We start from the raw sequence: 23,365 nt of genomic DNA, 5'->3' as shown, positions 1-23,365 counted from the left end.
CCTTTGTTGTAATGTGATTGAGTTTATTAATTCACTAAACAGTTGGCTGTCGTCTTTGTCTCTTTACCCATTGCTTAGATAAGATACCCAAAAGGGTTTATTTTTGCTCTCAGTTCCCAGTTGCAGTCCTTCATAGCAGGGAGTCGAAGGGAGCCGAGTGTGGCATCCAAGAACAGGAAGCAACACACTTTGTCTGCTTACACCGCCAGGAGCCCATTCCTTGGGAATGGTGCCAGTGGGCAGGCTTTCTCATCCCAGTGTAATCAAGATAATCAGCCGCAGATGTGCCCACAGGCAAACCGGATCTGAACAACCCTCACCACCATTCTCTCAGGTCATTCTAGATGTCTCAAGTTTATGGTGGTATTTTATTTGTACTGAAATGTGATTTTAATTGTATGTTAATAAATAAAGTTGCCCGGGGGTCAGAGCTATTAGAGCCATAGCAGGAGCCAGGCGGTGGTGGTGCACGCCTTTAATCCTAGCACTTGATAAGCAGAGCTAGGTAGATCTCTGTGTGGTCAAGGATACAGCCAGCATTGGAGACACAAACCTTTAATCTCAATACCATAGAAGACCTGGAAGGCTGTACATACAGGCAGTGACGAGGCAGTCATGTGTTTGGGCTTACAACCAATGAGAAGGCAGAACAGAAAGTCTATATAAAGACAAACAGGAAGTAGGTCTCTTTCTGAGAGGTCTCTTGGCTTAAGAGGCTAGCTGCAGTAGGCGGGTAAGGCTCTTAGCTCTGATCTCTTGGCTTTCTTCTTTGCATTGGTTCTGTGTTTCTTATTTAATAAGACGGTTGGTTACATCTACACAAGTTGACAGTTAAAACTAACCAGTACAGCCGTGTAGATAGTAAAGGGAATAGGCTGCCCTTGAATTGTTCATATTTGGAGATTCCATGCTCGAGGGTTAGGTGCAGCCTTTGTGGGATTTTGTGGTTGATATTACTGATCCATATGTTGTCATCTTCTTTTCCTTTAGTTTGCCTACAGAGTAATAGTTTGCATCTTGGCATCCTCATACATGTACAGCATACTAGTTTTTAATGCCCCCACCCTAAAACAGTCTCTCTTAGCACATATATCCCAGTACTCACTTGTTTCCCCTTGACATTCCTGTAAGCCTCCTCCTTCTCTCTCTTGTTGTTAATCTCTTACTACTTTCTTGTCCTGTGTTGCTGTGGGATGGTCTGTATGTTAAATTGCTCTGATTGGTCAATAAATAAAACACTGATTGGCCAATGGCCAGGCAGGAAGTATAGGCGGGACTAACAGAGAGGAGAATTGAGGGAAACAGGAAGACAGGAAGTGACACTGCCAGCCGCCACCGTGACAAGCAGCATGTGAAGACTCCGGTAAGCCACGAACCACGTGGCAAGGTATAGATTTATGGAAATGGATTAATTTAAGCTATAAGAACAGTTAACAAGAAGCCTGCCACGGCCATATAGTCTGTAAGCAATGTAAGTCTCTGTGTGTTTACTGGGTTGGGTCTGAGCTGCTGTAGGACTGGCGGGTTAGAGAGATTTGTCCTGACTGTGGGCCAGGCAGGACCAGAAAAACTCTAGCTACACTATGTCTATCTTTATCTGTCTGTCTGTCTGTCTGTCTGCCTGCCTATTTTCCCTCCAGCTATCCATATATCTGTACAACTCTACACTGCACTTATGAGATGAAACATACGATATTTGCTTTCTGAGTCTGACTTGCTTTGCTTACAATGACCCCGTTTCATTCATTTTTCTTTTCTTGATAGCTGAACAAAATTCTATTGTGTATATTACCATATTTTCCTTATCCATTTAAGCAAATCCATCAATAAATGGGCTAAAGAACCAAATAATCTCTTCCTAAAGGAAGGAATATAAATGGCCAGTAAGGAATTAAAAGAATGTTCAACATCCCTAGCTATTGAGGGAATGTACATTAAAACTACTATGAGATTTCATCTGAGTTCATTCTGAGTTTGGTTGTTGTTGAGAAAAGGAGCAAATGCAGGTGTAGATGTGAGGGGAGAGGATGGGAATATAAACTGGTATAGCCATTATAGAGTAGGGAAATTCTACCATATGACCCAGCTATACTACCGAAGGCCTCTGAGTCAAGACACCACAGAGATACTTGCACGTCCATGCGTATTGCTGCAGTACTCACAATGGCATATCTTTTCTCCATTGTTCCATTGTTCTGAAGAAGTGTCCTTGGTTCAGGAATTTACAGTTCCCTAGTCTTTTATATGTTACAGTATTTCTTAGAGTTTTGATGTCCTGATCTCAAGGAATAGTATCTACTACAGAGAATTGATGTGGAGCCCTTAGAACAGCTCTTGATAAGTGGTCAGTCCGTGTTGATTGTGTGGTGTGATATGTAACAAGCCAGCCATTCTGACACAAAAGGACAGATAGCCAGCTTTACTAACTTGGTTGTACTAAATGCCAGCAAGTGTCAGCATCTAGTTTATTTTCCCTTCAGGCCACTACAGGCCTGGAGACCTCCCAGCATCAGTGTTGTTGAAAGAAATTCTGCACTGATGCAAGCTTCAACCTGCTCATGAGAGCCATAGTGGAAAAGTTCCAGATGGAATGGAGGGACATGTTCTCTGCCAGCATACACGGCACATGGGCCAAAGCCACAGGGTGCTAGATGATGGCCATAGGTACCAGAATGGAAACTGGCAGGCAGGAAGGAGATACACAGGCCTGAAATTAAGCAGAGTATCCAGCATAAATGGAAACATACTCCGTGTTTGTGACAGGAGAATCTTGTCTCCATCCAGAGGTAGTCAAGGGTCAGTCTACTTGGGCAGTAGTGTTAGGCAGTGCAGAATGTCTGACATTCAGGCTGCTCTGTTCCCAACTTTATGAGAATGCATATGCTTACCAGCCCTGACTTTCTGTCAATTTTGAATGACAGAAGGAAATGCAGCACATAGTATCCTACATATTTTTAACACTTGAAAAAAATCAGCTTATTATTACATAATCTAATTGTAGATTGATTTATTATAAAAATTTCTAGTGGATGGTATGTTCATCATCATTACTATCTTCTGCCATTTACATGATATGAAAGATAAGCCAGAGTCATAAACATTGTAGGAAATACTGCTCATGCATTCCCCCACTTGTAGCACCTCTGGTTTACAAGTGCCATATGGATCAACTTCCTTTAGTAGATTCTAAAGTCCAGGCTCAGATTCCTGGCCAGAGTCACTCAGCTGCTTCCTAAACCGACCCAAAGCTCTGGTTCCTATGGCCAAGAACATTTGCATTGTACCCTGTCCTTTCCAGGTCATTTCTACCCAAAGAGGCTATAAAAGGGTTGAAAATAGGTGGACACAGGAGACAGTTTAGGACCTCTGCTTGATACTTCGCCTGTTGATGTTGGACACCATCTCAAGAGGGCATGCTACTCCTTTTTGTCAGGCATACAGAGTCAGATGGCTTCAGGCAAGGTGCTCATAAAGGCACAGCCTCACATTACCTGCATGAGCAGAATCAGCTGATTTTTACCAGTGTAGATACATGTTACCTGGACCAAGGACTGGCCTTGGTCTTGAACCAGTAGGCTAGCTGCAAAGCAGTAACATTTTATTCTTGTTCCTGCTTTCCTCCACATGTCCTATGACATGAAGAGTGGTACTAAGCCCAGAGTGGCTGGATGGTTGTCTCTCTACTTCTCAGGTACCAGATTTGATCTAGTGGATAATTGTGAAATTACCATTTCTCCTTTATTTATGGATCTGCAGCAGATTTTCGTTGTGTTTGGTGGTGGTGTGGGGTAGGGTGCGGTGTGTGTGTAACAGCTACCTTCTGGCACTAACTAGAGCTAACACGTATTCTCAGTATACATATGTGCACATATGTATCTGTGTTTGATGGTCTATATCTGGGACAATAGCCCGCCTTTTCTTCTCTCCAGCTTTCATTTAAATCTGAAAAGCTTTTTCTCTGACTTTAAACAGTCATTAGAATGCAGGTCATATCAAAACTGTAAAGAAAAAGTAAAAATGACTTGAATGAACACCAGGTACCCGCTGCTGCTGTGCGCTTTCCGTCATTTGAGCTTTCTGCCTTATTTACAACAGTTTTTTCTAAAGTTTGTGAGACAGTAATGCAGTCTAGTTTGTAATGCAAATATTTTTTAACTTTTATCTTCTAAATACTGTCTGTATTTCAAAAACCCTGTAGATTATGGAAAGTCTGGAGTCCTAAGTTAGCTTAGGTTTCAGGCAGGTGACAGTGACATTGAGGGTACAGAAGAACTTCTGCATACAGTCATTTCATCATCCATCACATACGCATCAGGCCATAGCTGTAGGCGTTGTTCCAACTTTTCTGAACGAGTGTCCCTAGGAGAATTCCTTTCTCATTCAAAGTGGAATAGCATGTGCGAATACCAGGGTAGAGGAGACTCAACGAAACACTTCGAGCAGCTCTCAGTGATAGATTCCAGCAAGTTTGCAGATCACTGCCAGGAAAGGTCACATGTAAAGCAGTTGATTCCCCCCATATTGTAAACGTAATATGTGTTCATAGTTCTCTCTCTCTCTCTCTCTCTCTCTCTCTCTCTCTCTCTCCCTTTCTCCCTCTCTCCCCCTCCCCCTCTCCTCCTCCTTCTCTCTCTCTCCCTCCCTCCTTTCCTTCCTTTCTGTCTTTCTGTACTTCTTGAAGTGGTATTTTGTCTGTCATTGACTGTGACTGGCTTACGTTTCAAGCAGGATTCTGTAGAGAAGTCGTGTCAAGGAGGCACTCCTGTGTTCATGAGTTCCTATTAGGTACCTACATTAGGTCAGCCATTAGGCATTGAGTTTTGTACGAAGGTAAGGTTTTTATGTTTTCATGACAGCACAGCTCAAGAAGAGGGTTAAGATTCCTGGCACTGTCAATGCTATTGTGCACTCCCTCCCTCCCCGTTTGCCCTCATATCTCCTCCCTTCTTCCCTCCCATTTCCTTCTCTCCTTCAAGACAAAATCTCATGTAGTCCACACTGATCTGGAATTTATTCTAAGGCCAAAGATGACTTTGAACTCCTGATCTTCTTGCCTCCAACTCCCAAGTGCTTAGATTATATGAACTGTTGAGCAAGATTGCCACTGCTATTCATTTTATATATTTAAAAATTTTAAGTTTATTATTATTGTGTTAGGGAGCACATGTGAATGTCAGAGGACAACATTGTGGAGTTCTCTCCTTCTACCTTTACGTGGATTCCAGGGGACCAAATTCAAGTCTACAGGCTTTTGTGGCAAATGCCTTTACACACTAGCCCCCTTTTTAAATACTTGATCCTAAGGCTACCTTCATGAGGAGTTCTTGGGAATAGCAATACCCTTCTTGGTAAGGGCGCAATAAGCTCACAGCATGACATTGAATGGTAACAACTCAGATTGGTAAGGGTGTAGGCTCACAGCATGGCATTGAATAGTAACACCTCAGAACTGGGAGTTGCATTTAAATTTTTTATTTAAATTTGTATTTAAATGCCACCACTCTTCAAAAAGAAACTAAACAGATATTGAACTTTGATAACCAATGTCTTGTTGAAGGATTTAAAGGCAACTGTCCTAATTTTTTGGTTTACTTAAAAGATGTATGAGAAAAGACGTGTCCTCAGAGATGGGGGTGTGTCCTGAAGCAAGTAGTGTGGAAGTGGACCACTGTAGAACCTAGCTGGTGAGTAGATATTCTTGCAGTAGCAGTTCAGCCTTCTGTGTGATTAGAAATTTGTAATGAAGTGTTGTTGGGGTCAGGGTGGAGTCCCTATCATGAGATTCTGTGGGAGTGGGTTCAGGCACAATCTGAGTGGTCTTTGTTATGTAGAGATTATCCACTGCTGGTTAGCTGCATGACTCTGGGAAACTCAACTTCAGTTGGGCTGTTTTAGGAGTTAAATGGAGACACTGAATACATTTAATACAAATCTTATTCCTGGGATTCCTCATAATGCTATTGGTGCTAAGTTGAAAAGGGATAGAGCTGTGATCTTTAATACTGTCAACTTGACAAGTTCTAGAATCACCTAGGAGACACAAACTTCTGGGATGTCTATGGCACAATTGCACGGACTGAGTAAAAAGGAGGAAGCTAGGTGAGTACCAGCAGTCATCTCTGCTTATTGACTGTGGATGCAGTGTGAGCAGCTGTCTCGCCCTCCTGCCACTGTGCCTCCCTCACTGCGATGGGCTGTACCCTCAAACTGTGAGCTGAAATAAACCCCTGTAGTATTAGGTGTTTTGTTGTAGCAACTAAAAAGTGACTAATGCATCTATGATTGTGATACCACAGTGCATATAGCATGGTGATCATGAATGAATGGCCTTAGATAGACAGCCCATTCCAGACCAGACACCTTCTTTGGTCATTTTTGGGAGCTGGTAAGGCAATCTTCCCCTGCTTCATGCTGTGTGGACCGTTAAGTTAGGGACTCTACACTAGAGATGTGAGGCAAGAACTATGCAGAGCAGGAGATTGGCTTCATTAGGTGAGGCTTAGGCCTCTCCTCCCCACATATTATTATAATCAGAGTAACACTTGCAGTCAAGAAGTCCTGACAGTGCCAGGAATCATAACCTTCTTCAATCATGAGATGCTTGATCTGTCCTGTAATTTGCATAGGAGACAGTAGAGGTTTCTTCTGAAGAGCTAATGCTCTCTCTTCAAGCATCTTCATGCTTTGTGTGGGGAAGTTTGGTGGCTCCAATCTGTAACCTGGCAATGTTACATAGCCTCAGATAAGCCTCGGGTGGGTCAGTGAGGAGGTCACAGGGACCCAGGACTTCATGTTAGGAGATTATATCCTTAAACTTTCCTCTCGGAATCACATTGCTTGGTTTACTTTTAACAAACCTGAGATTACTAGTATTAATCTATATAAAGGAGCAAGATTTTGTCTTTTCTAGGCTTGTAAGATATTACACTGAATGGAGTCTTTTTAGAGGTGATTTTTATTTAGTGTTACTTTTTTATTATCAGCAAGGTATTAATGGTTATGCAAGCAATAAATAATGTCAGAGCTAAGTGCAGAAGAGTAGATGAGCTTACCACAATAATTTGGAGAGGTCTATAGCATAATAATAAATACATATGTATATTAAACTATATCAGCATGAGAAAACAGTGATTTAAGAAACCAATTTCAGGAGCTTTGTAGGGACCAAAATGAAAATTATTTCCTTGAAAACATAAGCATGTTTTGTGTTAGCATATTATGACCTTCTTTATGATCAATAAGTTACTCAAACTAGTTTTATCATTCCTTCCTCCCATAACATCTGAGTGAAGGGTTTGTTTTTTATAATATCTAATAAATTGGTTATCACACCCAGTATAAAATTTTAGATTTAAAAGTTACATAAAAGTCCTATTATTAATAAAAAGTATTTCTAAAAGTTCACCCTGAACAGCTTCCTATTTGAATCTCACAATCCCTACCTTAGAAAGGAAGTCAGGGAACCATAGAGATAGCTGCATGCCCATGTTTGTCCTGGCACTAATCATAGCAGCCAGGCTACAGGGCAGGCCAAGTGCCATCTGTCGATGGATAAAGAAAGTGTATTGTGCATGTGGAGTATTATTTAACCATAAAGAAGAACAAAATCATTTATTTTCTGGGAAGATGGCTAAAATGGAGGTGATTGTGTTAGACCAAATGAGGCAGGCTTAGAAAGACAGGCATCATATGTTTTCTATCGTAAGTGGAATCTGTGGGGAAGAAGATAATGTGGAAGTAGAAGGGAAGAGGAAGTGGATGGAGGAATAGGAGTAAAGGGAGTGAACATAATCCAAATGCATCACACATCTGCACTATCACCGTGAAGCGCGTTACTTTGTATCATGTGTCCACTAACAGCTGTACATTCACAGCTGTAACAAAACCTGTCTTACAGACCATCCTGTTTCTATCTTTTACTTATAGTTAAACTTGGCTATTTCAGGAATGTGTGGTTTAAGTCTAATAGGTGGCAGGTTTGGTGGGAGGCCAAGGATCCAGTCTCACTCAGTCAGGTGGTGTGGACAGTGTTGAAGTGGTTGATTCTAGACTCTTGGCTCACTGTTGATGGCCCGTATTATAATCAGAGTAACACTTGCAGTCAAGAAGGAGGTAACGTTTGCAGCCAGCAGAGTAAAGCAACACTACAGGATGGGGCTTTCCAAGCAACTCCACATAGTGTTCTCTAAGGTCACAGGGTAGTTGAGAATTTTATATCTATCTGTAGGTTTAGGAACTATATCTGATATGGCTTTGTTCCATCTAAATATAAAAGTTATAATAAAGTGATTTCTATCAAACAGACACTCACCAGTAAAGGAGTAAAATACAGTGAGCACATGCTTGTTAAGGTAATGACAAGGAATTTAGGAACAAGAAATGGCACACTTATGCCAAGTGCAGTCTAATAATATGGTTATTCATGTGTGTATGTGATCTGTTTCTGTAGACAGTCCACCATGCTTCCCCACTTCTGGCTTGTTATGCTATGGTTAAATAAAATTATTTAGATAACTTGAGCTGTATGGGTGAGCTATTCTCTAATTCTGGTTGATACGGGGCAAGAGGTGATATTCAGAAAAACCAGATTTGTGTGAGCTTTTAGTTTTGGGAAATCAGATCTTTAAATGAAATAAAAACAGTGACATTAAGTGGAATGAACTTGGTACATACTGAAGGTAGAAACTGGTAACCTTGAGTAGAATTTGCGCCCTTTTCATACGTTTAAGTAAGTACTAGTTGATGAGACCACTTCTTGAGTCTGTTCTCTGTCAAGAACGGAAACTTCTGTACTGGAGGCTGCCCACTTAGACTTAGCACTTAGTCCTTTTTTTTTTTATTATTATTTTTTGTTTTTGTGTAGTTTTTCAAGACAGGGTTTCTCTGTGTAGTCCTGGCTGTCCTGGAACTCACTCTGTAGACCAGGATGGCCTCAAACTCACAGAAATCTGCCTGCCTCTGCCTCCTGAGTGCTGGGATTAAAAGCATGCGCCACCACCGCCCGGCCTCTCTTGCTTATTTTACTGAGCTCATTTTTGACCAGAGTACAAGTTGCAGGAGATAACAGCGTGAATGGCCCCCCTTTCCACCTTTCTGTTTGCACTGACTTGGGGGGCTGTATGATACAGTGGCAGAACACATCCTGAGCATGGGCAAGGCTACATCCCTGCGTTCAATCCCCAGCACCACAAACCAAACCAAACATGGCTTCAGTCACCAAAATGGTTGCTTGGCTTACCACCAGGGAGGCCCAGAATCCTTTGACATGAGGGCAGATAGTGACAGGTTCATTGACAAATTACATCAAGGCTGCAGCCTTTTCTGGATCTTAGTGGTTGGTGACTAGAAGTGGTTTAATCAGCCTTTGGGGTGTCATATACCAGGGGCCAGCTGTGGGTGTTGCTGGGCCTTCCAGTTGTGCAGATGATAATCTGGGCAGGGAAGCATTTCTCTCCTGGGCGACAAGGGCATGGAAGATGATGATGTAAGCGGAATGCCCCGAGTCTCTTCAAGAATTTGAAGTGACTGCAATTAAACTTTTGAGTCGACAGCAAAAAGTACTTTTCCCACTTGAGGTCTTCAGAAGACGAATAGGAAACATCTTTCTCTGTACCATCTTTTGGGCAGTCACTGAGAATAATCATTGATAGCCATTATGCTTTGTTTTATGACTGCACCAGCCATTGAGATCAGTATTGCAGCTACTGTATTGTGTTTCTTCTTCATACTGCTGTAGCCCTGTGTGCCCTTTTACAATGACCTCTTTTCTGGCAGGCATCTTCTTTCACCCATTTGTGTCTCTTCTACAGGAGTTTTGTTTGCTTGTTGTCTGATAGCACTGAGGGTGGGACCCAGGCTTGCTCACCTACTGAGCCAGTAGAGCCTGAGTTGGGCGTGTTAGTCCAGGTTTCTTTCATCCCAGTATCATTGCACGTGCACATGCTGCTGTTACACGTAGTAGCTTGAATGCACAGTGAGTTCATTTGTCTTGGTTACTTTTCTGGTGAGTTCTGATAGTGAACAGTGAGCATAGCTTGTTTTCATCTACCTTGGCAGGTAGCAGCTTGTTCTAAGTCAGGTTTGGCCAATGGCGGGATGGTTCTTGTTAGGGCAGAAGTAAGAGTCACAGGTGGGGAGGGCTGTGTTCTAAGAAGGCGCCACGCTTGCTTCTGAAAAGGTGCTGAGCCTTGGCCATGGGAGGATAAGCTCATGGGAGCAATGGGGAGTCCAGCTGTGGAAGCCACAAACGTGCCTTCCAGCTGCAGCCTCGGCATGGGCTGACTGGTCACTGTCCAGCCCTGTGGCTTCAGAGTGTGCAGTCTTTTTACAGCTCCCATGGTAAAACCTTTGGGGTCTTTCGCCTTCAACCTTTGCCTGACTGAGCAACAATGGCGATGACCATGAGTTTCCCAGCTGAAGTAGCCACGACTTACAGATAGAGCTTAACGTGAATCATGGCAGTTATTTTTACGTTTTTATCCATTTATTTTGTGTATGTGACTGGAGCAGAGGTTGATGCCAGGTGTCTTCCTCAGTCACTCTCTATCTTATTTTTTGAGACAGGTCTCTCAGTGAGCCTGGCGTTCACTGATGCAGCAAGGCTGGCCAGCGGCTGCACTCCAGGGACTTTCCTGGCTTTCTTCCCCAGCACTGGTTATAAATGGGTGCTGGGGATCAGAACCTGGGTCCTTGTGCTTACAGAGCAAACGCTTTACCTACTGAGCCACCTCTCTCCCACCTCTGTCTCGGCTAATCCTTGAAACAGTCCTCAGGATTGTTTGATGTGGTAAACTGAGTCCCAGAGCCCTGTGGTTAACACTGCCTAGCTGAGTGAAAAAGACTGGCAGGCCTAGAATCAAGATTCCAAACCTCAGGTGCGGAACCCAAAAACCATGGCAGCCTAATGGAAATGATTTAGTTCTCCAACTTAAATAAAGACAGCACAAAAACCCAATGCCAGCTGTGGCCTGAGATGTGTGCTGGTTGGTTTTTAAACACATTCGATTTGGGGCATGCCCCTCCCCACCAAATAGGGAAAGGGAACTCGTGCTTGCTAACGGCCCCATTTACCGCTCTGTGACCTCTCACCCCACTTCTCTGCCAGGCCTATAGACATGTTTGTGTTTATAACTCTGGTCTAAAAGGTCAGCAACAGAGAGTTTATTCTCTCTTTGTGTGAGATGAGAAACAAATATTCCCAAACCCCTTTTCCCCCCAGGAGATTTTTTTCATTTTGCCCATATATATATTACAAAAAATATTGCTTGCTTTTAGTTTTAATTCATTTCCTTCTTTCTTGGCTATCCCTGTCAATATATAGAACAACTGCTCAGAAAACTATTGGTTTCCAAGAATACAGTTATTAAAGGCAGCCTTGTGTCTTGTCTGTAAGCCCTTTCTGTACCCAGTCCAGACTCTGACATCTCAAAGGCTGACAGGCAGTCAGATCCTCTGCCACATGGGAGTGTCATTACACAGTAAAATTCATACTGCCTCCCTGGCTTTATTTAGTGTCTTATAGCACACTCAGAAGAGCAAGGGAACCTGAGCTTGGCTTTTCCCATATGTGTGAATACCAGATGCTTACGCTGCTGGGGTGTATTTGACTGTCCTCAGTAAACAAGCTACTTCTCCTCCTCCTCCTCCTCCTCCTCCTCCTCCTCCTCCTCCTCCTCCTCCTCCTCTTCCTCCTCCTCTCCCCCCTCCTCCTCTTCCTCCTCCTCCTCCTTCTTCTTCCTCTTCGTTATAATTTTTGAAGTTCCTTATTTCTTATTTTCAAAGTTGATTTAGGAGTGCTTTTACTAAGTCCATGTGGAAGTCCTTATACCATTACTGTTTTTGTTTTTCCTGCCCCTTTAAAGAGGAGATGAAGAAAAGAAAGAATTTAAAATAACCACTGTCTGGATTTTTCTTTTTCAGATGCAAAAGAAATCGTTCTAAAAGCCCAGATCTTAGCAGGAGGAAGAGGAAAAGGAGTCTTCAATAGCGGTTTGAAAGGAGGTGTTCATTTAACAAAAGAGTAAGTCTGGAGGCTTGGGGCCCCATCCTGTCCATGACTGAAAGGGTTCCTGAGCAGGAGGGCGGGGGCAGGGTAGGGTCCAGTACAGAGAGGGGTAAGTGAAGGCATTGGCAGGGCTCTGGCTGTGCCCCAGGGCTTCCTTCTTCCATTAGAGGGCTTTGTAGCCCTCACAGAGGAAGACTGTACTTGCTCTCTCCCAGACAATCTGAGCTACATCCTAAGTTTGAAATAAAATCACTTGTAACTGAGATACCATTTCCATCATGTCATTTCCATAAAAATTGTTCAGTGGTTCCCTGTGACCAGTGGCGTCTTTGTGTGTGGCCTCTGATAGTCCATGCCCGCCTTTATCTGAGCATCTTCCTAGCATCCTGCCCCAGCTCCAACCCTTGACTCTCTTTCCATAACAGTCTCTTCATTGATTGTGGTCTTTGTTTTCTCTCATGGTTTACTGTTTCCCAGATCACCCACTATCAGTGTTCCATTCACCTTCTACCTAAATCTGTTACACATCTAGTATTGTTTCTTTACACATATGTTTTGGGGGGAAGGTAGCAGAGTTCAGCATCCCTTCACTCATTCCTTTATTTATATTTGGCTCTCAGAGCCTTTGTGACAGCACTAGACACACAGAATGTAATGGAAAGACATGCATTCTGTGGATAATGTGAATGTGAAGATGTCAGCTAGAGGTGGACCCTGGGCAGTGTGGCTATAAGGAGGTCGGGAGGCCGAGGTAGTCTTGGGCAATGTGAATGTGTGTGGAGGTAGGGTGGTGGAAGTAACCCTCGGTTGTGTAGAGGTGAGGAGGTGGGCTCGTGGAGGTAACCCTGGAGACTGTGGACCCTGGTGTATAGTGATTTGCAATATAGCCTGATTGTCTTTCTTTGTCATTCTCTCCTTCCTGTCTTTCTTAGCCCTAAAGTGGTGGGACAGCTGGCTCAACAGATGATTGGTTATAATCTAGCCACGAAGCAAACTCCAAAAGAAGGTGTGAAAGTGAACAAGGTAATAAGAATGCTCTTGGTCATTTTGTCTGTACTTAAAACAAAAGAACAGAGAGCTGGACTTGGCGCTGACAGATCTAATGAGCCACTGTTCTTTGGCAGTGTGCTGTTTTTGTTTAGGGAGTGCTGTGTCTTTGAAGAAAGACCCAAAGGGCTGTGGATATTGGCATTCACCAAAAGCCAGTGAGGTGAATGACCAAAGCAGCAGTTTTCCATGCAAAGCACAGATCCATTCTGCTTGAAGCTGACAAGGCTTGGCAGGGCAGCCTTGTACTCAGTAAGCCCTTCCTGTTCCCATGCAGCCGAACTTAGTCTTTTCTGTTAGAATTGCCTGGTGCAGTGGTTTTCCTTAAGAATACCTCATGCTATACTTTGATGCTACTACCATTTTAAGTCTCTAGCTGTGCTAGGAGTATAGTATTAGTGAAGACTGCTAGCAGCAAGTGTGTACAGCACATGCACCCATGTGCATGCATACACATGACAGACACATAGACATACCCACACAGAGAAAGTAAAGCTCAGACAAGAAAGGCCTGCCTCTGCTGTGCAGTTATGAATGAAGGAGCCAAGTCCAGAACCTGACTCTCTCCCTACTGCCCATTTTCAGCCTCCCCATCCCTCTTCACATGTAAAGCAGTGGAAGCTGCCTCTTGTGCATACCCCAGTGCAAAATGAAGAGGGGGCAGAGACCTATGTTCACAATGCAAGACCTGTGCTGCAGGAGGTGAATTCATGAGCAGAGCCCCTGGGTGTCACATGTGGCAATGGCTGGAAAGACCCATCCATCCTAACAGTAAATTGGGCCCCACTTTTTGGCTCTGCTCTGTTGCTATAGCATCAGAGACTCGTAGCCTGTATCATTCTGCTGTACTTGGGGTGGGGCACTGAGTGATACGTTGTATTTTTAGTTTCCATAGAACTTTAGAAAAATTCTTGGTACAGCTTTAGAAAGATGTCACTGGCTTATTCTTATTAAATCATGGTAGGGTTGATCCTGGTCAAAATAGGGGCACTGGAAAGCAGATGATCTCCTAAGGAGACATTTATGCCCTTCCCTGTGCCTCTCAGACCTCAAGAATTTGGGGTACCCTTACGAATGATGCTGGGAGAAGGGAAAGGCTGAAGCCAGGTGCTGGCCTGGCAAGGAGCTGGTCTCCCAGGAAGATTTCACATAGCCCACAAACCTGCTGGAGCACCCTGCAGGGACACTGGAAAAAGTGCCTGCACTTGGTATCCACTCACATCTCTTGCTCTAAACTCATGTCATGACCCAAAAAATGAGCTTGGGGGACGGGGATCACTAGATCTGTGTTCCTGTTCCCAATGTGACACATTGAATGAATATCCTCTGCTTTTCGCTAGTGTTTGTTAAGTGGCCTGTTAATTCTCATTGCAGAGCCAAGCTTGTTAAGAAAATTAGCGCCCAGGTCTCACATAAGGCAGTTCCAGTAACAGTAGGATGTTGGGATACTGATAGGTTATTAGCTTCATCTACTGAAACAACAAGTCATCTCAGACTTTAAGGAGCAAGGCCAGAAGCTGACTGTGGGTCTTCCCCCTTGCAGCCACCTCTCAGGTGGTGCAGGGACTGTCAGAACTCACGTAGATTTGTTCTTGTTTAGACTGCAACTCTACTTTATTTGCCTTTTAAATCTGATTGTGAGCCTTTACCTGCATAACTTGTTCAAAGTTTGTCCACAGAAAGCATAATTAGTACTTTTATTTGTAGGGGATTGTTTTATGCGGACACATGGGATTTTAGATTAGAGTGTGTTAAACTTGTAAAAAGCATATAAAAAACGTCTACTCGTCAGATTTGCACTATCTCATAATAGAATTCTACAGAAAATGGCTTGTAGCTGAGTTCCTGACATGCTGTAGATAAGCATGTTCTTGAGGATTGAGGCATCGCCAGAAAACTACCAGAGTAATTTATTTTTAAGTATTTTTATTCCATAGTTCAATAACATGTAAAATTTCCAGTAGAATAAAAGTCAAAAAGTAATAATTTTCCCCTCACCACCTGGAAAGAACTGTCACGTGTTGCTTCGCCCTTTTCTGATATCCATGGCATGTTGTCACGTTTCTATAACGAGATACAAATATTGGTGCTATCGTTCTGCTTCCTTTGTTTGGGGAGTATGTTTTTCTTTTGTAGCTCAGGCTAGCCTCAAACTTGCTGTGCAGCAGAAAATGACCTGTACTTCTGATCCTCCAGAGCATGCAGGGCAAGTGACTATGGAGTGCTAGACTGTTGCCCAAGTCAGGACATGTGACTCTGTCTCTTCTTTTTTGCTGAGAGCATAGTCTTCAGTCAGTGAGGGTGATTAGTGTTCACTGACACCTAATGACAGACAACTGTTTTGAGTGTTTTATAGATGACAAGGCAGTGGAGATGCAAGGGAAGGCTGTGTCACAACTGACTGTGGCTTTCATTTTCAAGACAGGCGTCTGGAGGGAGTCCAGAGATGGCCCCAGGATAGCCGTGAAGTTTCCTGCACATTTTCTCTCTTGTATTTAGTGATGTTCCAGGATTTCCTAGCCCACGACTCACTGTTTTTCTTTACTCTTTGTTTTTGTTTATTTTTTTGTTTTTTTTGAGACAGGGTGTCTCTGTGTAGCTTTGGCTGTCCTGGAACTTGCTCTATAGACCAAGCTGGGCTCGAACTCAGAGATCCACCTGCTTCTGCCTCTGCCCCCCAAGTGCTGGGATTAAAGGCATATGTCACCACTGCCCAGCTCTCTCATGTTGCTAGTAGCATGCTATGTGGGAGTGTTATTATTTAAATAAATTAATATATGGCTAAAGTCTTATCTAACAGGAAACATTGCATGCTAGTGTTTCTGTCCACAGACTGGTGTAAAAGATTACCATAACCTGGGTGAGTTGTACATAAGTGAAATTCATTTCTCACCATCTGGAGAATGGAAAGTCTAAATAAAGTCTCTGTCAGCTGTAGTGCATGGTGAGGAGAGGCTCAGATTTATGTTGTGTTCCTACATAGTTGGAAGGGTGAGGGAGCTCTGAGTTACCATTTAAAAGGGCACAAACCCCATCCCTGGGTGCTTCTCCCTCATGATCTGTTTACCTGTCAGAGGCCTCTCTCTAAATAGCATCTCTGTGGAGATGAGGTGATAATACATGAATGTTGAGGGGACACAAACTGTTCTAGAGTGTTGTAGAAAGGAAACCTTTGAAATGAGCTTTTATCCCCCATTTGTCATAATTTTTTGGAGATTCATGGAGACTTATCTTTTTCATTGCTAGATAGTATTCTAATATACATGTTCCACAATTTCTTAAGTCATCATTTATTGGTAGATACTTGGATTGTTTCAGGTTGGACTGATACAAATATATTAATAAACAGATTTTAGTGTAGAGAGAATCTTTATTTGGGGGATAGATTTTGAATTATGTGATTGTATGATCAGTTGATTTTCTTTTGTTTTATTTTAGAAACTGCCAAATATTTGGCAAATTGATGGCATTACATTGCCATCTGCAGCATACAGACAACTGGGGTCCTCCATATTCTGGCCAGCACTTGGTAGTGTCATTGCTTAAAACTTTAGCCATTTTTGTAAATGTGTAGTGCTATTTCATCCTGATTTTAAAATGCATATGCTGTGCTCCTACATGTTAGACACCTTCTCATTTGCCTGTTTGCCCTTTGTAGGCTCTCCTTGAAGGCCATGCTCATTGTCAGAGCACTAGGAGGGATGACTAGTCACAGTGCAGAGTCCAGCAGTCTCCTAAGGGGCTGGCATGGCGAGGATGGTGGGGTCAGCCTAGGCTTGTTGTATATGCCCTGTGTTAGCAGGTTCTGCTGCTGTCCTTCTCATACTCATCTTAGCAGAGCCTTTTGTGGAACAAAAATAGTTAGTTTTGATGGAATCCAAACTATCATGCTCATCTGTGGACTGGACTCCTGGTATACAGTCTAAGAACAAGGTTCTTGGTTAACTTCATAATGGTTTTTATTTTTATGTTTTGTGCGCTGGTTTTGGGTCAGTTTCTTTTGAAGACTAAGGCTGGTGGGTTTTGTTTTGCTTTTGTTTTTCCTTGTGGGTGTTCACTTGTACCTGTACCCTTTATTGTATTGCTTTTGTGCCTTTGTTAGAAATTAGCTGGCTGTGTTCCTATAGGTCACCTGCATCTGCTACTGAACTGCTGTAATGATGTAGTAAGTTCTTAGGTTGTGGGTACCGGATCTTCTCACTTTCTTCAGTACAGTTTATCCTGTTCTTGTTCCAAGCATACACTTCTCACAATAATCTTGTCTTAGTTGATAGACAAAAAAAATCTCCTGCTGAGCTTTCAATAGAAATTGTGTTAAACTGCTCTATTAGTTTGTGGAGAATCAGTGTTTGCTTTGTTAAACCTCAGTGTCCATAAGACAACACTCTCTTCTGAGCTCTGCCTTGATTCTGCTCTCACAGTTACATAGAGGCCTGGGATGTGGTTTGTCTTCTAGATTAGCACCTAATGTTTCCTCCTTCCTTTCACTAGCAGTTATTACTGGGATTGGACTTTTAATTTCATGTGTTCATTTAAGTTCACATGTCCAACATGTTGTTGCTGATGGTATTACTTCTGCTGATGTTTGGTATATGTCTGCAGAGAAAACTTGTAGCCCAGGGGCTCTTGTGCCTGTGCGCCATCCTGGGTTAGCAGTTCTTCCAGCATCTGACTTACAAGGTGGAACTCAGCACCGTGTGCTTTCTTAGACAGGCTTCCTAGCCATGCTGCTTTCTTCCTTGTAATCTTCCATTTCTTCCTGTTTTCTCCTATGTAAATTTTTATCTGACTGCAGTGGAGGAGTCAGCAAGAAGTATCAACTCCACATTCTCAAGCTGAAGCTACAGACTTATAAAACCTCCAATCTAGGTTTATTGGAGGGCTATTTAATGCTTACACATATACACATGCATATATGTTGGTGTATACCAGGCATTTTGCTTGACTCCATGTCATTGTGCTACATGTTGCTTGGGGCCAGAATGGGGTGTGATGCTGTACTGCTCGTGGCATCCATGCTCAGTGTCATCAGTAACAGTTACTCCTCTGTCGGAGATATACAATCAGATAATTTCCTAGTGATCTCAACTCTCTGCAGTTATGAATAGTGTCACATTGGTCTTCATCTCAGACTTCGAGTTTGAGTAGCACGATATGAGGGTGGGAAGGAGGAGAGATAATGCTTGTCAAATAGGATAAAGACATTTTGAAATCCAGGGGATCCCACAGGATAATCTGTGTGGAACTCAAATGAAGCTCTTTTGAAATTCATCTCCCTGAGCTTCCCCCAGGATGAGTGCTATGGAGTCCATCAAATTTCTCTGTAACAATCCCTAAATACTTAGCATCCTGGGTCACACATGGTTTCATAACACAAGAAACCATCGTTTCCTAGGGATTTTTTTTTTTTTTAAAGAAGTGAGACATTATTTCTACCAAGTAGGCGCTGTTGGAGAAAGCAGCTAGTCTTGACGAACTGATGTATGATGGAATGCAGAGCACATCAGTTAGTGTTTCAAAAGATGAAGAGTAAGGCTTTTGAATGATGCTTATCCTGAGAATTAGAGTGTTTTATTGCTTCTAAGAACACTGGCAATCACTGAGTATCTTACTAGACTAACTCTTTATTAGACTATGTGTCAAAAGTGAGGAATGGTGAGAGGGCCCGGTGAGTGAGATCACGTGCTCATGCAGGCATGAGGACTTGTTCAAATCTCTACACCCATGTAAGAAAGCCATGCTTGCTTGTAATCTCTACATTATAGGAGTTGAGGACAGAGGGTTGCTAGAGCTTACTGGCACCCAACCTAGTTCCACATTCAGCTAGACACCCTGTCTCCAGGAAGTAAGTCCGAGAGTGGTAGAACAGAGTACATGGTATCCTCTTTGACCTCTGCAAGCAACACACACACACACACACACACACACACACACACACACACACACACACACACACGGTTATACTACTGCACCTAAAATTTCAAAAATCCTACCTTTATCTGTATTTTGTCCCTACCAAATTTCTTAAAACATCTCTCTGGCCGGGCGGTAGTGGCGCACGCCTTTAATCCCAGCACTCAGGAGGCAGAACAAGGCAGATCTCTGTGAGTTCGAGGCCAACCTGGTCTACAGAGTGAGATCCAGGAAAGGTGCGAAGCTACACAGAGAAACCCTGTCTCGAAAAACCAAAACAAACAAACAAACAAACAAACAAACAAAAAACCCTCTGTCCTTCTAGAGAAATCTTTAGAAGGCATAATTGTTTTAATTTCTTGAAGTGTTTTGATGTTTATAAAGGTGAATTTCATATTATTTCTGAAAGCTGCACATTATCATCATGTTGAGAAGGAAACACTAGAATTAAATGCTTCAGTTTGCAGTGGTCAGCCCCTTCTCCCGAAGTGAATCTCGGCATCCTGAAGGCCAGGAGGAGAGCTGTGGACAGGTGGTTGGACTTTTTGTTATTTAAAGAACAAGCAGCTTGAAATCAGGCTGGGTCTGTGATAGTCCTGACACGAGCAGCATCCAAGAGATGGCTCTTTTGTGGGAATTAGGAGAAGATGCCAGGTCGTGGGAGTTGTATGAAGGGCCTCATGTGTTGAGTGTGTGCTGTACCACTGAGCCACATTTCTTGTCCTAGTATTTATTTTTAATTGGTGGTAAATTCAATAAAAGCTTGAAAAGGAGTTTCATATCTTTCCATTAGAGCTTTTAAAGTTTATATTATATTAATAAAACTTTTTAGGGCCATCTGCGTAGCAAAAATATAATGCCTTTTATTATATAACTTTAAAAATGAAACCTGGTACTATGCTACTTTTAGGAAAGGTGATATGATTTTGTTTTTTAAGATTATCTTCAAGTCTATTATTGATTATGTGCGTGTTTATGCTCTTCAAAACTTCAGCCGAGATGTTTCCACCATTCCTGTTGGATTTCTCTAAGTTGAGACAACTCTTTCTCAAGTGCAAGTTGACAGTACTAATTAAAATCTTAAATATTTTATACTTTTACAGGGAATAAAACAAATGAGCAGAGACACATATACAAAAGTAATGACTAGGGCAGCATTTCAGCTGTGAAAATTGTCCATGTAAATGCCACATGCATATGGTTAAGTGAATATTAACATATAAGTGTTTTATAGTCATGGTGGAAAGAGAAAACTCTTAGAAAAGCATCCAAGTTGTAGGGTCAAAAAGTTTTAAAACAGGGCAGGGTCTATAGCTTAGTTGATAGAATGCTTGCCTAGTATGCATAGAGCCCTGGGTTCGATCCCCCACACTGCTTAAGCCTGTCAAATGCCTATAATCTCAGTACTTAAGAACTAGGTCATCCTTGGTTTTGTAGTGAGTTCCAGGCCCGGTCTCAAAAATAAAAAAATTTCAGAAACAAAAGCAAGGCATTCTAATGTGCATGATGTGATGCCATGTGAGAATTGATTCCATTGCTGAAGCGCTTACAGATAAAAAATGAAAGGAACTTAGCTCATAAGAGTTTTTCTCGAATTTGTTGAAACTGTTTAGAATAAAAGGATGCTTGGTGAAGAAGTGACCAGGGAATGCACTCCCTCCACCCCACTTGCCTCTGATTGGTCCTGACAAGTGATGTCATATCCTCCCAGGGAAAGGAGCACCTTAATCTAAGTACTACAGAGGTTCAAGGGGGTCACAGGAGCATTTTGTAAGTTGGGGCCAAGGCATCTGGATATAAGGGGGCTATGCTGCAGGAGGCTGCATTCGATTTTCAATTCATATGCTTTGTAGTGTTTTTTTAGTCATTATTATTATTATTGCTGAAGTTTGAGCCCAGGACCTTACACCTGCTAAGCATGGAGCAGGTCCTCTATGACTGTTCTGTACCTTGGCTCTTGCTTTTTTTCTTTTTCTGTTTTGGCACTGAGGATTGAACTCTTCATGCTAGGCAAGTACTCTACCATTGAGCACCAAGGCACCCTCCTCCTACTTTTTTTTTTTTTAAAGCAATGGTCATAGTTAGCTGCCCACACTAGCCTCAAAATCAAATCTGTATCCTCCTGTCTCAGCCTCCTCAGAGTTCAGATTACAGGCCTGTGCCATCAGTCCCAGTGACTGCATTATTTTAAATGAACAAATATTATGTTTATAAATAGAGAGTACAAGATGGAATAAAATACAGAAAATTTATGAATATATACAACATCTATATACTGTAAGAAAAATCTCTTCTTTGATTGTCAAACCTGGCTTTCTGCCATTGTCATCGGAGAAGAGCCGATGTAATAATGTATGCACTCTTTTTTTTTTTTTTTTTTGGTTTTTCGAGACAGGGTTTCTTTGTGTAGCTTTGCGCCTTTTCCTGGAACTCACTTGGTAGACCAGGCTGGCCTCGAACTCACAGAGATCCGCCTGCCTCTGCCTCCCGAGTGCTGGGATTAAAGGCGTGCGCCACCACCGCCCGGCAATGTATGCACTCTTAATGTGTCTGATTAGAACACCTGTGTCCCTAGAGTTTTCCTCAAGTGACAGAGATTCACCGGAAAGAAAAAACGAAGATGAGAGTGGGAAGGCTTCCTGAGGCCAACCAGATCCCTGTCACTTGAGCACTTTAACCAGATCAGTAAGGAGGTGACAGGAGGCCCCGTGCACCTATGTAGAGGCCTCAGACCTCTGGACACTGACTCACTGCCTGTCAGGAGCCTGGAAACGATGCTGCTTGCCTTCTGTGGGTAGAGACATGGATTTCCAAGCTTACATCGGTTTGATGCCAACTTAGCTCACTTTCCATTTATGCACTAGGTGATGGTTGCCGAAGCCCTGGACATTTCTCGAGAAACCTACTTGGCCATTCTGATGGACCGGTCGTTCAATGGTCCCGTGATAGTGGGCAGCCCCCAGGGGGGCGTTGATATTGAAGAAGTGGCGGCTAAAAGCCCAGAACTCATCTTTAAGGTATGTTTGATTAGCTGGTCATGTGAACTGTGTGTTGGGATAGTAACTGCTCAGCATCTGATGAGGAGCCTGAGGCAGGCAGGGAGCAGTGGACCTGTGGCTGCGGTGTGAGGTGAGGATGATGAGTCTAACTGGAAACTGTTTGGGAGTCCCGCAGAATTGAAGTGTCCAGTATTCGAAGAACTTTTCTTTTTCCCTGACCCCTCTCTTTCTTCTCCTTCCTCCCTGCTTTGTCTTTCTGCATCATTTTTTCTGTCCAACTTGACCCAAGAATTAACAACAGGAGAACACTGCTGCGTCCATGTCTGCATGGTTGGCGCCCTGCCTTTAGCCATGGGCATGGTCCAGACACCATCTTTTTTTTTTTCTTCAGTGTCATAGTAGTTGCTTTTCTTCTTCTTTTTTTATTAAGAAATTTTCTATTCCCTTTACATACCAACCACAGTTCCCCCTCTGCTCCCTCCTCCCACTCCCCAGCCTCCCATCCACGATTCCTACTTCCTCCAAGGCAAGAACTGCCATGGAGAGTCAACAGAGCCTGGCACACTCAGCTGAGGCAGGTTCAAGCCCCTCCCCCTGCACCAAGGCTGCAGACACTATCTCTTATATAACTGGATGTGGGTAAGTCTCTCTATTAAGAAAACTTTTTCATTCATTTTACACATCAATCAAAGATCCCCCTCTTCCTTCCTTCTGCCACCCGCCTTAGCCTCCCCATCCCAACCCACCTCTTATTCTCCCCACAAGAAGGCAAGGCCTCCCATGGCTAAGCACATACACATGAGTAAGTCCATGCCTTTCCTCCTGCAAGGCTGCGTGAGGTGTCCCATCATAGGTAGTAGGCTCCAAAGAGCCTGCTCATGCACCAGGGATGGATTCTGATCCTACTGCCAGGGGGAGAGTCTCTGTATTAGTTTCTTTTCTTGCTGTGAAAAAAAAAAAAATCTTGACCAAGTAACTTAAAGGATGGTTTATTGTGGCCTGTAGTTTGAGGATGCAGTCAACCATTGTGGGGAAGGCAGCTGGGCACACTGCATCCACAGTCAGGAAGCAGAGGGAGATGATGCTGGTGCTCAGTCTTCTCTTCTACCTTTCTAAGACCCTGAACCATGAAATGATACCATTCACACTCAGGGTGGGTCTTTGCTCCTCAATATATTTAGCCTAGGCACGACCTCACAAGCATGCCCAGAGACTTACCTCTTCTGTAATCTAGACCCTATCAAGTTGACAGTGGATACTAAACTTTACAGACTGTCCAGGGAAAAACAGGCGTTCAGAGTTCCATATCCTTAAAATCGTCACACTAAGATTGGTTTCAGAGAGATCTGTAGTCAGATCCAAATAGGTGGGGAGTCTATCACAAACCTTAAGCTTCAGTTTT

General features: G+C 43.0%; 1 protein-coding gene across 1 annotated transcript in view; it reads left to right on the top strand.

The window, feature by feature from the left end:
- The window catches only part of Suclg2 (succinate-CoA ligase GDP-forming subunit beta), a 294,010-nt gene that overhangs the window by 147,921 nt on the left and 122,724 nt on the right, over positions 1 to 23,365 (top strand). The window contains exons 3-5 of the mRNA XM_076567432.1: positions 11,920 to 12,019; positions 12,937 to 13,027; positions 21,829 to 21,981. Coding sequence (XP_076423547.1) covers positions 11,920 to 12,019; positions 12,937 to 13,027; positions 21,829 to 21,981 — 344 coding nt within the window. The remainder of the gene's footprint in view (positions 1 to 11,919; positions 12,020 to 12,936; positions 13,028 to 21,828; positions 21,982 to 23,365) is intronic.

The sequence above is a fragment of the Peromyscus maniculatus genome, chromosome 3 (assembly GCF_049852395.1).
Source record: "Peromyscus maniculatus bairdii isolate BWxNUB_F1_BW_parent chromosome 3, HU_Pman_BW_mat_3.1, whole genome shotgun sequence".
Classification (NCBI taxonomy): domain Eukaryota; kingdom Metazoa; phylum Chordata; class Mammalia; order Rodentia; family Cricetidae; genus Peromyscus; species Peromyscus maniculatus.
The sequence above is the reverse complement of the archived record's forward strand: the minus strand, read 5'-3'. Positions and strand labels throughout refer to the sequence as shown.